Source organism: Oikopleura dioica, chromosome PAR (assembly GCF_907165135.1).
Source record: "Oikopleura dioica chromosome PAR, OKI2018_I68_1.0, whole genome shotgun sequence".
Lineage (NCBI taxonomy): Eukaryota > Metazoa > Chordata > Appendicularia > Copelata > Oikopleuridae > Oikopleura > Oikopleura dioica.
The window spans coordinates 12,656,211-12,670,607 of record NC_137293.1 but is presented as its reverse complement, the minus strand read 5'-3'; the positions used below and the strand labels follow the sequence as shown (position 1 = coordinate 12,670,607).

At 42.2% G+C, this 14,397-nt stretch overlaps 6 protein-coding genes, 1 long non-coding RNA gene and 2 pseudogenes across 8 annotated transcripts in view; 7 read left to right on the top strand and 2 right to left on the bottom strand.

Moving 5' to 3' along the window:
• LOC145701025 (DNA damage-regulated autophagy modulator protein 1-like) overlaps positions 1 to 11,954 on the bottom strand; it is a 36,019-nt gene extending 24,065 nt beyond the window's left edge. The window contains exon 1 of the mRNA XM_081778255.1: positions 11,921 to 11,954. The gene's annotated coding sequence lies outside the window, so the exon portion shown is untranslated. The remainder of the gene's footprint in view (positions 1 to 11,920) is intronic.
• LOC145701020 (transmembrane protein 19-like) lies at positions 6 to 2,029 on the top strand. Its single transcript, XM_081778248.1, has 6 exons — positions 6 to 288; positions 331 to 443; positions 488 to 605; positions 647 to 1,000; positions 1,044 to 1,149; positions 1,195 to 2,029. Exons 1-6 carry the CDS (start codon positions 45 to 47, stop codon positions 1,313 to 1,315), a joined length of 1,056 nt encoding a protein of 351 aa, XP_081634374.1. The 5' UTR covers positions 6 to 44; the 3' UTR covers positions 1,316 to 2,029.
• On the top strand, positions 2,094 to 3,181 carry LOC145701026 (prohibitin-2-like). Its single transcript, XM_081778256.1, has 5 exons — positions 2,094 to 2,286; positions 2,328 to 2,592; positions 2,636 to 2,859; positions 2,904 to 3,012; positions 3,060 to 3,181. The coding sequence occupies exons 1-5, from the start codon at positions 2,123 to 2,125 to the stop codon at positions 3,120 to 3,122; spliced, it is 825 nt and encodes a 274-aa protein (XP_081634382.1). The 5' UTR covers positions 2,094 to 2,122; the 3' UTR covers positions 3,123 to 3,181.
• On the top strand, positions 6,725 to 9,388 carry LOC145705378 (uncharacterized). Its single transcript, XM_081782844.1, has 5 exons — positions 6,725 to 6,871; positions 7,004 to 7,724; positions 7,789 to 7,913; positions 7,952 to 8,128; positions 8,198 to 9,388. Exons 2-5 carry the CDS (start codon positions 7,124 to 7,126, stop codon positions 9,386 to 9,388), a joined length of 2,094 nt encoding a protein of 697 aa, XP_081638970.1. The 5' UTR covers positions 6,725 to 6,871; positions 7,004 to 7,123.
• LOC145704898 (uncharacterized) lies at positions 9,732 to 10,148 on the top strand. Its single transcript, XR_014134515.1, has 3 exons — positions 9,732 to 9,850; positions 9,897 to 9,967; positions 10,010 to 10,148. It is a non-coding gene; the product is annotated as an uncharacterized LOC145704898 (long non-coding RNA).
• On the top strand, positions 10,898 to 11,016 carry LOC145706239 (5S ribosomal RNA; annotated as a pseudogene).
• Positions 11,285 to 14,397, top strand: part of LOC145701016 (putative ATP-dependent RNA helicase kurz) — a 29,993-nt gene continuing 26,880 nt past the window's right edge. Inside the window, exon 1 of one of the 2 annotated variants that reach the window (XM_081778244.1) lies at positions 11,285 to 11,325. The gene's annotated coding sequence lies outside the window, so the exon portion shown is untranslated. The remainder of the gene's footprint in view (positions 11,326 to 14,397) is intronic. The other variant, XM_081778243.1, reaches the window with a different exon arrangement.
• Positions 12,230 to 12,348, bottom strand: LOC145706228 (5S ribosomal RNA; annotated as a pseudogene).
• On the top strand, positions 12,842 to 14,378 carry LOC145701024 (protein Wnt-4-like). The gene has a single exon (XM_081778253.1). It carries the CDS (start codon positions 13,452 to 13,454, stop codon positions 14,367 to 14,369), a length of 918 nt encoding a protein of 305 aa, XP_081634379.1. The 5' UTR covers positions 12,842 to 13,451; the 3' UTR covers positions 14,370 to 14,378.

Here is a 14,397-nt window from a genome sequence, read left to right as displayed (position 1 = left end):
TTTTGACCGTGAAATTTTTTGTTCAGATGAGGCCCTGGTGAAAAATGCGGTTTACGTTGTTTGTATCGCTGGTGGCCGCGTTGATGGCCATCCCCTGCCTGGTATTACGAGAAGTGAAGCCGCCACTTCATCCGCTGCCGGAGGGTTGCCACCTGCGCGCGCTCCTGGGTCTAATATCTGGCGTTTTAATTGCAATGAAATCGGCAAACAAGCTTACGCCTGATGGAAGGCTCGCTTCTATTCTAGTAGGAATTATCCTATTCGCTGCTAGTTCTGTATTCTTTATCGGTAATCAATTTTCAATCGGAGTTTGCCTAATCAAAAGTTTAGCTATTCTTGCTTTCTTCATTAGCAGCATGTACTGGTCAAAGTTCAAGAAGGACCAGAAAAAAGAGTTCGATCCAGATCATCACTCTGGAAACACCAGAAGAAACGCTATCAACGTATGTCTCTATCCACCCCATATTCCCAATTCTTTCGTTTTCAGGTCATCTGTAATGGTGGAGTTGCATGTGCATACAGCCTGCTATACCTGGCTGTTCAGGAGTCCAAGACATTCACACTCAATCAGCCACGAGGGATTGACGCTAGCTGGTTCTTTTTAGGTAAAGTCATTATTCATTGACCGTCGAGTAAGTCTTCTTAGCAATAACCGGGACGATTGTCTGCTCGACAGCAGATACATGGTCGTCGGAAATAGGTTCTGTTCTACGCTTGGGCGAAAAGAAACGCGGAAAACAGTCGAAAACACTCGACAATAGCAAGGACGTGAAAAAAGAAAAGCTGCCCATGTGTCGACTCATCATTCCTCCATTCAAAAAAGTTCCGAGAGGAACCAATGGAGGCGTTTCGCTCGTTGGCTTCGTGGCAGCTGCTCTTGCTGGGGCTTGGATTGCTGTCTGTGTTCTTGCTGGTCTCTGGTGGACAAATGGAATTGACTTTGCCGATGACAGTGGGAAGCTGGTTGCGAAGGTGCTTTTCTTGAGCCTAGCGCTTACAGGTAAATGTTCGCAAGAAATGCTTTTATTTTCATCTTTTCTTAGGCTTATTTGGATCAGCAATAGACTCAGTACTAGGGGCGCTCTTCCAGTTTTCGGGAAAAGACCTTGACACCCGACTTATCGTCTCTGAACCTGGCGATGGTGTTATGTAAGTGCTACCTCTCTTCGACAGGAAGTAAAATTCTTCTTTCAGCCATATATCCGGCCAAGACATTCTCGATAATCACGCTGTTAACATTCTGAGCGCTACTTCTGCTGCTTTATTTGGTCCATTGTGTTTCCAGTTGCTGCATAAGCGCCTTGCTTCCGCCTAAAGCCAGCAACTCTTAATTCATATATTCCACTAAAAAGGATCGACTCGAGAATGCGAGTTGGCGACTTGTTCACAAGCCAAATCCATTTTTGATTCTGGAGAAGCCGTCGTTCCCCTCACGGTTAATTTAATTTCTATCCAAGTTACCTCAAACCACCTGCTGTACCATTTCCAAAATGGAACCAACTTACTTTTCTTAGCTATAACTCTATGAAAATAACAAAAAAAACATATTTTGTTCACCACCACCAAACTGCTTGGGAAAATCTGCAATATTTTTTTACATTATTTCTTATTCATGTTATTTTTCGTTGCTGTTGACCACTTTAAAAACCCATGAAAACATAATTAAATCGCTTCAAAGAACCTCTATTCCATACAAAAAGTGTATGAAGTTTAACTTAATCCGGGTAGTGCGAATTCAAAAATATAACCATCAATTTTTTCTGATCATTGCTATCTTTTCATATCTCATTATTTCAAGCTATAATTCTTAGATGTTACAATCGGGTCATCGTGCCTAATTAGTCTCTTTATATTTTTCTAATTTCCCGTGCAAAAGATACCGTCGGAGGACTCGCAGTACTACGATAGCGATACATACTCATTCATTTGACGATTCATGTACTTTTGCAATTCATTTATTTCAAACGAAACGAAAAGTTCTGAAAGTGTAAAATTCCTCCCAAAAATCCATATCCAGTGCCTTCCAAGTTGCTTCAACATTGCGTGTGCCTTTTAGAAAGTTTAAAAATAAACGAAAAAAGTAACAGTTATGTTGACCAACTCAATATGTTTCAGATTTCAGATGGCTACTCAAAAGCTTCTCTATGCTGGCCTTGGTGCTCTCACCGCTGGATACGGTGTTATGAACAGTATCTACACCGTCGATGGTGGTCACAGAGCTGTTTTGTTCTCTCGAGTCGGAGGCGTCCAGAGCGAAGACATCAAGACCGAAGGAATGCACTTCAAGTAAGTCCCACCCAAATGAGTCTCTTCTAAAAGCGCCCTAGAATCCCATGGCTCCAGTGGCCCCTGATCTACGACATTCGTTCTCAAGCATACAAGGTCGTCTCGCCCTCTGGAACCGCTGATTTGCAGATGGTCGACATCGGTCTCCGTGTTCTCTACCGCCCTCAGCCAGACAGAATCGGTATTATCGCGCAGACTATTGGTGAGGACTTCTCTGATAAAGTGTTGCCCTCAATCATTCATGACACTCTTAAATCTGTGATGGCTCAATATAATGCTGCTTCACTTTTGACAAAACGTAACGAGGTATAAAATTTACCTGTTAAAACAAGAAATGACAAGTTTCTAGGTGTCTATGGCTATCAGAAATGATCTCGAGCAGCGAGCACGTGACTTTAACATTATTCTCGATGACGTTGCTATCACGGATACCCAGTTTAGTCCTCTCTTCACTCAATCAATTGAAAACAAGCAGATTGCTCAGCAGCAAGCCTTCCAAGCCAAGTTCATCGTTCAACAAGCGCTAGAAGAAAAGAAGCAGAAGATTGTCTCGGCTGAGGGAGAAGCTCAATCGTAAATTATGTCATCTCGAATCGGGATAAATTTTATTACTCTAGCGCAACTTTAATCGGTGAAGCTCTGAAGAAAAACCCAGCTTATCTCAAGCTTCAAAGAATAGAGTACGGAAAGAAGGTCTCTCGAGTCATCGCTCAAAGCCCCAACAAGGTAATCAGGCCTAAACAATTCGAGCTCATTTTAAAACATCTGCTCAGGTTATGATGGATACTGGAAACTTATTGCTCGACGTCAAGGGAGTCGACACAATGATGAAATAAGAAAGTGATCACTGCGAACTCATTTAGAATGAATAAATGTATTAATTTATGAAAACAAAGGAGCAATTTGTTTTGAAACTTAGTTTCACAACAATGGCTGTTAACTTGTCAGGGGGCATCACGGACATAATTTGGTTGAAAGAACTGTTCTGTCTCAACAAGAACATGTCTCTTACTCTCAGTCTAGCAAATTTATTAGATTCGAAGGACATTCGAATTCAGACTATTGTCTCTTCGTTCTCATAAAACGCTGAAACCATGACGGAATTTCATATTTAGCAAGAGAGAAAACATGGATAATCAAAGCGCCTTGCACACCTTGGAATTTATTGTAGCAGCGGTATGAATAGAACATCAATTAGGGCCTACCTAAACTAACATCAGTCAGTGACTTATGCTTATAGGATCTTATCCTCGTTGCGGTTGGCTTTCTCATCGTACTCGGTGTTTTTATATCAGTAAGACTTAAAATGCTACTGTTCTTTGTTTCTGATAATTTAAGCTCGCTTGTAACTGCAAATGGATTCAGCGGAATCCTCGCTTGAATCAAAACTCAAGAATATCCAAAGCACTTTTGTTCCCGTTTCCGATCAACAAGTACATCCTGCAAGTACCGCGCCGAAATCATGCCATAGACCCTACTTCAGTTTGACAAGTTTATTTGAGAACAATAAAATATTTGAAGACAACATTGAGGAAGCGTATTTCAACCCTGGAATCGCATTCTGTTGAACTAGTATTTTCGTCGTAAATATAGAGTGTTGATTAAACTCTACGTTTGAAATAGTTTGATTCAAATACATCTCAAAGTAGAATTAACAAATATTTATTACCTTTCGGGATTTTCCAGTGAGAAGTCGCTGCATGCGTTGATTTTTGCGAGCTGCAGCACTTCACAGAGTTAAAAATAGGAGCTTTCAAAAAAAGAACCCTCAAGAAACGTCTGTTCTTAACTCTGCCTTGAAGACATCATCGCATCAGTCGCGACAAAAAGTAATCCTAAAGCTTTGAAAATCTTCATGATGTTCTGATCCGAGCTAATGACACCTGACTCTTGCTTTTATACCGATTGATGTATTAATGTCAAACATTATCAATAATGAAGAAATGCACTTTAAAGGACCGCTCTAACGATGGCCCTGATGCGGTACGGCACTGTGGAAGTAATGGGTTAGCTTGAATGTATTCAGAAAAAATGGAAGTGATTGACATTTTAGTACAGAAGTGTCGATGACAGCTTTGACGCCAAGAAATTAAACTGTATTCGTCTCTTTCTTGGAATCGTTGAAGGAGGTTTCGCCAAACATAGAGCGCTAAGTAAGGGTTGATGCGAGATCCAAGGACATTTATACTCCAGGATGTCGACTCAACCCCAATCCTGACTTGCACCTGGTGTCCTAAAGCGGTTTAGCTTCTTTCTCTGATAGGATTTCAGGAAAAACTGCTCATAGAAATAAAATCCAAACATGAACATAAATCCTATCGCAAAGACACTAAGTCAAATTTAGCGGCTTCTCTTTTTGGAACACTAACCTGAGCGCTGTGATGATTATAGGATCTTGAATCATATCTCATGTGCTTCCAGCATTCATAAGAAGCTGTTGATTTATATTTTTGTTTTCCCTCTGGGAGAGTATAAGGTCAGGTCTGAGAGATAATTTTTAATTTGTGCAGCGGGGCCGACGGGTCGGCAGGCATGCAGGTCCACGCCGGGGCGCGTGTCGCACAGTGCACCGTGCATTGCTCTGCGACCGAAGGCATTGATCGGTAATCGCCGCCACGCCGATTGGCCTCTTGCAACAGATAAGTCAATCGATCCTCAATCCCCTTGATATTCGCGCCATTTTCACTTGCCAAAGCGGAGTAAAACCTGTTCCATTAACAGGGGAGCTACCACGCCGCCTTAGAGAAACAACGCGCTCTCGTGAAGCGTTAATATCAAATATTCACCACCTAAAAGGGATCAGTGAAGAGATATTCAAAAGAAGAAAAAGATTCGGATGAGCCAGTTTACTCTGGGACTGCCATGACAAGGTGTATACAAAAATGCTGCAATGTGCCTGGCTAGTCGCCCTAATACTCATATTATCGACAGGTACCCTTGACCAAATAACCAGCTCTCCACTGTTGAATCTAGTCGGACAATTTCCTATGGACGAGAATACAAGCTCTAGCTGTGAAATCAAATACAATTGTTTCGGCAAAGAAGAGTGCTCAAGAGATATGGTTGAATATTGGTAAGTTTTGTTTCCACAGTTCAAACTTGAACAGGGAATATTTTATTCGTCTAATCAGCAAATGAGCCTTGACAAGTGAATCAAATCAATTTTAGTTCCACAGTACTCAGTGACCCGTCCTGTTCAAAAGAGGATGGTCGAAGCAAAGATGATAAATGCGGTCTACTGTATAAAAGTGCGTCTTCAAGTTCTGAATCAACATCTGCTCTTTGCCCTAATAACTTCACTCAACGAGGAACGACTAAGCAACCTTCATTATGTGACTGCTGCAAAGATAGAATTAACAAATGCGCAACGCAATTTATCGAAGAGTTAAATGATGTTTTGGACGACGCTGCCGATCCTACTAATGGTGACCCGACGAAGATGATCGCTGAAGAATGTACGAAAACCTATGAGCAATTTGTGTGTGCCCAGCTCTTGCGGCGAGGAAGAAATGATACTTTATGCGGAGACTTTTGTTGTCGAATTAGATTGAAATGTCCTTTCTTGAGAGTCGAAGATAATCAGGTTAGAACAAAAGAGCTTGACTCTTTAGCTAAAACTTTTAATTCAGCTATATGGAGGACAGCCTGCTTTGTCATGTGAGGAAGAGTCAGCTCCAGGATGCTTTTCATACTCTAATATTTCGAGTAACTCTTCTAATTATACAGATGAGACACCCGAAAATTGGAGCGACCCTTGTAGCTCCAGTAAAGGCTCAGATCTACCCCGATTCCATTCATTCACCTCCACTACAATTCTGATTAGCTTACTTGGACTATTTATTTAGTCCAAGTTAACTAGACACAAATCTCAAAAACCCCAATCCGTCGCGATCGACGTTGCTGCCTTTTCCCTTCTTTTTATTCACGAGTTTCTCCCCGTGATTAATTATCGTTTTACACGCCGCAATGTTTTTTTTTTATTTATATTTACCTCAGCGCCCTTTATGATAGATTTTTGAAATAAATATTGCTGCAGAAAAAAATTGTATTAACTAGTTTTGTTAGTCCTTAGATAGTAGTTTTTCATCATTGTAAGGGTTAGTTAGTAAGCAGCTTTTGCAGGTATCGATTTCAACATTTCAACAAGAAAATGACGCAAATTAAAATGTCAAATCACAAATTGCCAATAACGAAAAGTAAGCCTCAGTTAACAAATTGGACAACGCAGAATATTATATTTACGCATCATGGTCAGACTTTTGGTCGAAATATCTTCAAAATGTTTCGTAGAAAAAAAAGCAGAATTCCGTCTTCAGATGTTTGTTTAACGCGTCTCGCACATTTTAAGCCGATATAAAGCTTATTGAGAAGCTACTTGTAGGTCAGCTTTTGTCTACTCCAGGCGCTGCGTGGTAGAAGTCGTTCAGCGTCGTACGCTTTCCCGCGAAAATCCAATTTCACCAAAATATTTGACTTTTTGCCCGACCAGAAAAAGTATACAAAACTCTTTGAAAAAAATAGATAACAATGGAAGTAGAGCTTAAAGTTGACGACATTACAGCTGCACATAAAGCTGCGCTCAAAGGTAAACTAAAGGAGCTCACAAAAGTCAAACAGGGCAAAATTAATATTTGTCCAATTGTCATAGAATTAGCTGTTTATTAGATTACTGCTTATTTAAAATTATTCACATCTTTTGACAAATACAATTTCTAAGGCGATCGCGATGAACTAGGAAAACGGGCGAAAATAATTTACGTACTCAATTTCTTCTATAACTAACAAGCACTTATGCGACCCTACTAAAGAGGAAGTTCTAAAAGAAAACGGCACCTTGATGGATTCCCCAGACTATTTCGGTCGCACTCCTCTTATGTACTGCGTCCTCGCCGACCGACTCAACACTGCCAAATGTCTTCTCAGACTAGGAGCTCAAGTTAGCTCCGTCGATAATGTTGGTCGAAGTGCTGCTCACATCGCTGCACATAAGGGATCGATTAAATTTCTTCAGCTCTTGGTTGCTAAGAATTGTCAGTTTTCCCTACCAGATAAAGATGGTCAAACTCCGCTGCATCTTGCTACCAATCGTAGAATCACCGACGGATCATGTGTAAAATATATTCTAAAAGCGATGTCTTCTGATTATATTGATGTTCAAAACCATCAAGGCCAGTCCGCGCTTCACTGTGCTAGCTATTTTGCCAATGTGGAAGCTGTCCGTCTTCTTTTGAAGGCATCTGCGAACCCAGATATTGGCGACTCGAAAGGAAAGACTCCATTGCATTTTTGCGCTGGAAATACTCAAGCAGATGCTGTTCTTACTTCGGAGGTGCTACTGGAGAAAGGGAGTTCTTCTCTTATTGATTGGCAGGATCATGAAGGTCGGACTGCACTTCATGTTGCCGTCAAAGCTGCAAACAAAAGCGTGGCGTCTTTGTTAATAGGATTTGAGGTGGCAACTCATCATTAAATTTCTTTAGAATCATCAGAACCTCTGAAAAGCTAAAGGATGTGATGTTAATTTAGCCGATAATCTAAGTAGAACGGCTCTTCACTGGGCCGCGCAGCTCGGGCGTGCTGATTTTATTCAAGAGCTCATTGATGGCGATGTTGATGTTCATGCGCAGGTAGGACTAGAATTTCGTCAGTTTTTGGCATTCATAAGGACTGTAATGGGGCAACAGCACTGCATTACGCCGCAGCGGCTGGAAGCACGTCAAATCACCAGACATCTATTCAACTGCTTCTCAAACATGGGGTAAATGTGGATGTCAAGGATGAAACTGGTGCGACTCCTCTTATGTGGGCTGCATCTCGTGGCGCTGATTTCGCGATCGAGAAAGTACGCTTTGAAGAATTTTCTTTATTTGATTTCATTGTTGGAAACCGGATACTCATAGAGAGCTTTTAGCTGATCCATTCCGGTGGTGAGATTCAAGCAGTAGACAATGATGGTAACTCAGCACTCCACGCAGCTGCTGCACATGGCAAAAGTCTGAGTGTAAGTGCCTTAATTTCTCGTGGGGCAGATACTCAAGCATCGAATCATGATGGTCAAACGGCGCTCTTTGGAGCTCTTCAGTCCGGCAGCTTGTCAACTGTAAAGAATCTAGCGGATAATGCGTCACCAGAAGAGATTTTCCATCAGGATAGATTTCTATTTCCTTTTATTTTCAAAAGATTCTTATTAAAGAAATTTCAAACCTTCGAAAAGGACAACTTTGGAAGTACTGCGCTCCATTTTGCAGCTGAAGCTGGTCATGCAGATGTGATCGAATACATTGCAAGACTTGCGAATGCAAAGAATATGCTCAGACTTGAGATAAAAGACTCATCAGGTCAGACAGCGCTGCATGTTGCAAGTGAAAATGGCAAGGCGAATTCGATGGCAGCCCTCCTGGAATGGGGCGCTGATGTCGACGCTCAAGACGAAAACGGATACACTCCCCTTCATCTCGCAGCAAGAAGTAATCATGTTGCAGCAATGAGACTTCTTCTCCAATATCATGCTTTTATCAATTCGATGACCTTCTCAATCGAGCGAGAGACACCACTTGACATGGCATTTGAAGCGGATCATCAGGATGCAATTGCTATTTTAATAAATTTGGACGCACTGGTTGGTGAAGACGTGAAGCACCTGGCTGCAAGTAAGATTCAGCGAGCATGGAGACGATACAGTGAAAATCTCAAAGAAGAAAAGCAAAAATTCCTTATGCTAAAGCAAGAACATCTTCGACGCGATGCAGATGAAATAAGACGAATAAGAATTGCTTCAATGTCAAAAGCGACGCCGATAACTGAAATCAATGAGAACAAAAAACGAGAGCAAGTTGTGAGCACATTTGTACCGGTAGAAGCACCACCGCCAAACCCAATAAGAGTCTCGATCGGAACACAAACGGAACTGAAAACGAAAACGCATCAAACTCAGACTCCAAGAAAACTTAGCTCTGTGAAAGTGGAAGGAATCCTTTTTCGCGAAGAAATTCCTATGAACGGCTTGAGAAATGACATAATTTTATCGGGCCTATTTAATCTCAAGAAAAAAAGACATAGAAGTTTAAGGCTAGAACTCAGGGATCTATCAAAGCCCGAATAAGCGATAGTGAGAAACTTGATAAAGCACTTAGGTACAGTGGAGAATCCCCCGAAGCTTTTGCAAGACATCTTTTCGGAACTGTGCCTGGAGCTCGTCATCATCTTCTGAAACAAGCAAGACGTCGTCATGAATACGTGCAAAGGTCAGCTCAAGCAGCAGTGATCATCCAGGCATGGTGGAGAAGGAAGAAACGAGTAGAGTGTCACCTTGATGATTTGAAAAAAGACCGCCTCTTTAGTCGTAACCCCTGGAATACAGAAACTCCAAAACCAAGGCCTCGGTTCAATCGGAAAATAAGATAGCTCATTGCCATAATTTCGCAATAACATAGTAAACCGAAGACAGAATTGTAGCAAACAGTGATGGGGTAAAGATCCAAGATACTCTGCCTAAAAAGAGACATTTGCCAGCATTAAATTCGAAAAGTAGCACTAATTGTGAAAAAACCTCCGGTGATTCGAGGTTAATTTTTTCTTTGTTAAAAATTGGAAAAATAAGTGAATTTAAGAGCTTCGAAGTCTAATTCCAATCCAAAAGAGAAAAAGAAAAAAGCTCGTAAGAACCGGGTTTTTCCCTCAGGTGATTCCTCAGAAATGACTTTAAAACCTATTCAAAACATAGTGACTTCTGATGACATAAAGAAAAAGTCGAAGCCATCAAAATCTCTATCATCTGTATCCACACGATCCTCAGCTGATCGCCGCACAATACCTCAATCAATTACCTCCAAAATATATTCTTCTATGTGGAAGCATTGAATATTAAAAGCATTATAATTTATAAAACACTGTTGATTTGTAATCTTTATTCTTCACTTTGAACAAAGTTGATAGGCACTTGATAGGAAATAGAACCTTCTGGAAGAAACGGCGCCAGTCATCAGAAACTATAAATACCGAACGAAAGATGGTTTTCTCATTACACCAGAGACACAAAAACCAACGAAAATGTTTACTTTTTCGAACGAACACTTTGAACCGCCGATGAACCAGCTCTTTTCTGAGCTCGCCCATTCCGCGAACAAGCGAGGAGGATGCTGCCAAACTGCTGAGAAATTGAGCAAGTGGTGCAGCTGCATCAACCTTTCTTCCATCCCCACCAAGGCCGAGGAACTGCACGTGAAGGTGGACGAGAAGAGCCGCACTTTGACCGTGTCTGGAAAGTCTGAAACCGAGTCTACTCGACGAGACGGATTGAAGATCTTCTCAACGCACGTTTGGACAAAAGAAATTCGAATTCCAGAGGATGTGGAGCTGAAGACGATCGCGTCAAAGTTGCAGGAGAATCAGCTCACTTTCGTCGCCCAACGAGTGCAGAAAGAAGAAGAAAAGCAACAAGAAATTCCGATCGAGATCGTCGATACTCCTGCTCTTGACTGAGAAAGTCGATTATCGTTCATTCTTTTCTTAGCTGATTTTACGGAAAACACATAGATACAGTATTAACCTGCAATAAACGGAATCCTGATTTAAATTTTGCTACTTATGCTGGCTAGAACCAGCCTCCTTCGCTTAGCGTCATACCGCGTAGAATAAACCAGTTCTCGTCCGATCACTGAAGTCAAACTACGACGGGCGGGGTTAGTACTTACATGGGTGACCGGTTGGGAATACCTCGTGCGCTAAGCATTTTGCATTTTATTCAAATGATGATTATCGTTTTTAACGAGGAGCCGTTCATGTCGTAAATAATTCAACAATTGTTGAATAACCAACTCTTTAGTCATTGAAAAAAGTCACCATGTTTGCGTGCGGCAAGCATTGAGTTTTGAGCTTGCCTGGCGGGCGGCGTGGCACTTGGGAAAAAGCGCCCTCTACCGCGCGCCTTTCTGAAAAGAGGCCGAAAATAGGAGCGCGCAGCGACAAAACGACCTCGAAATCAAGGACCCCTTCTCTTTACTCATCCCATTTTTGAGTCCGATTTCGATTGTCTAACAGGTAAGAATCGTCTCCATGCCCTCTCTCTCCTATCCCTCTCGCCTCTTACAAAAAACAATCTTGGCCCTACATACGAGACTTCTCAGGGGTGGCTGAAACTTTCCAGCCCACCTCCGGACTTAACCGCGTGGGACGAATCCCCGTGTATAATTTATGCCTTTTTTTACATAATTTTACCGGTCGGTTTCACCCCGTTTGGGAGTGTTTCTTCAGATATATTGATTACAGGATGACTCAAAATCTTCTGAGCATCAATTTGAGAGGTCACACTCTACCATTACACCTAAATTTCGTCAATTTCCGGCTCTAGAATCGACCGGAAGTGGAGTTTTCAAGAATTTTAAACCGTCAAAGTTCTTAAAATTTTCTGCTGATTCTAAAAAGGTATAATGTTAGGGGGTCTATAAGGCGGAAGTGGACTGGAAAACTTCGTTGACCTTAGAAAAAGCACGTCGCTGCTCGCCCAGGTCCCTTAAGTCCGGAGGTGGGCTGGAAAGTTTCAGCCACCCCTGAGAAGTCTCGTATGTAGGGCCATGATTGTTTTTTGTAAGAGGCGAGAGGGATAGGAGAGAGAGGGCATGGAGACGATTCTTACCTGTTAGACAATCGAAATCGGACTCAAAAATGGGATGAGTAAAGAGAAGGGGTCCTTGATTTCGAGGTCGTTTTGTCGCTGCGCGCTCCTATTTTCGGCCTCTTTTCAGAAAGGCGCGCGGTAGAGGGCGCTTTTTCCCAAGTGCCACGCCGCCCGCCAGGCAAGCTCAAAACTCAATGCTTGCCGCACGCAAACATGGTGACTTTTTTCAATGACTAAAGAGTTGGTTATTCAACAATTGTTGAATTATTTACGACATGAACGGCTCCTCGTTAAAAACGATAATCATCATTTGAATAAAATGCAAAATGCTTAGCGCACGAGGTATTCCCAACCGGTCACCCATGTAAGTACTAACCCCGCCCGTCGTAGTTTGACTTCAGTGATCGGACGAGAACTGGTTTATTCTACGCGGTATGACGCTAAGCGAAGGAGGCTGGTTCTAGCCAGCATAAGTAGCAAAATTTAAATCAGGATTCCGTTTATTGCAGGTTAATACTGTATCTATGTGTTTTCCGTAAAATCAGCTAAGAAAAGAATGAACGATAATCGACTTTCTCAGTCAAGAGCAGGAGTATCGACGATCTCGATCGGAATTTCTTGTTGCTTTTCTTCTTCTTTCTGCACTCGTTGGGCGACGAAAGTGAGCTGATTCTCCTGCAACTTTGACGCGATCGTCTTCAGCTCCACATCCTCTGGAATTCGAATTTCTTTTGTCCAAACGTGCGTTGAGAAGATCTTCAATCCGTCTCGTCGAGTAGACTCGGTTTCAGACTTTCCAGACACGGTCAAAGTGCGGCTCTTCTCGTCCACCTTCACGTGCAGTTCCTCGGCCTTGGTGGGGATGGAAGAAAGGTTGATGCAGCTGCACCACTTGCTCGATTTCTCAGCAGTTTGGCAGCATCCTCCTCGCTTGTTGGCGGAATGGGCGAACTCAGAAAAGAGCTGGTTCATCAGCGGTTCAAAGTGTTCGTTGGAAAAAGTAAACATTTTCGTTCGTTTTTGTGTCTCTGGTGTGATGAAAAAACCGTCTCTCGTCCGGTATTTATAGTTTCTGATGACTGGCGCCGTTTCTTCCAGAAGGTTCTATTTCCAGGGTACAATGTTCTGGAATCTTCTATCTGTAGATGTCTGTCGTCTGGAGCCTTCAAATTCTTCTGGAATATTCTATCATCTTCTCGAAAAAGACCCGAAGTGGAAAATTTAGATAATTATGAATTTGTATATTCTTGACCTAATTACTCTTGAACCTGTACCTTTGAACTACGATTTCATGCATATTCGCTTGTTTGATAGCCGCTTGTTTCGGTAAGGTGGATCGGTGCATCTGTTGCGGATCACTTCTGAGAAGTTGCAACATACGATGGACAATCAGATAAAAACGGATGTTGGCTATATTTTCCATCTGCGCTTCAAAGAAAAAATACTGGGACATCTGTTTGAATCAGGTTCTAGCGCTACAGTCTTTGACGATATAAAAGCGGAGACATACCTTCAATGATCATTCAAACTCTTACAAAAACAACCAAAAATGAAAATCTCCAACATTCTCCTTGCCTTTTCAGAGGCATCTTCTCTCTCCTGGATTGGCATCCGATCTTCGGCTGGTGAGATCTGCTCCTACTCTGGATTTACTTCTCAGCAAAAAAATCTCTGTCGACGCAATAGCTTCATCGCCCCTGCGATTAAGAATGCAGCTGAAGTCACTTCTTCCTCTTGCTTCGAGTCGATGTCTGACACCCTCTGGGGCTGCAACGGCATCAAAACGCTTCCCAAAGAGCAACCAGAACTTGAACAACCAACTCAAGAAAGCGCATATCTCCATGCTCTCGCTACGGCTCATCTCAAGAACTCCCTCGAAAAATTTTGCAAACTGGGCTCAGCTGATTGTGAAAATTTCAATGCTGAGCAGTTCGCTCTTGAATTTACCGATGTCGCTGCTCTTAAAAAGAAGCCCTTCTTATTTGGAATTCACAATAACAAAGTCGGTCGAAATGCTGCTGAAAGCGCCAAGAATACTGTCTGCAAGTGCCATGGTCCTTCCGGAAGCTGCGCTCAGAAAACCTGCTGGAAAGCGAGCACGAACGTCAATAAGATGAACAGAATTATCAAAGAAAAGTACGAATCTGCTGCTCGAATCCAACAACGACAACTTGAAATTCTACCAAAAGCAGTCTTCGATTCGTTCATCAACGACCGATTGATCTTTGGGAAGAAATCTCCCAATTTCTGCGAAGTCACTCGAGGAAGAGTTTGCGACGCTACGAAATCATACGGAGCTGGAACCTGTGATGAGCTCTGCTGTGGACGTGGATCGATTCAAAAAGTATCCATCGAAAAGGAAGAAGTCTGTACTATGAAATTCGTCAAAGTGGAGGGCTTCTCGTGGCCAGCCGGGGTACACTGTAAAGATATGTTTTACCAAAAAACAACAAGTACCTGTCGCTGAATACTTTTTGACGACTTAAATTTCATTC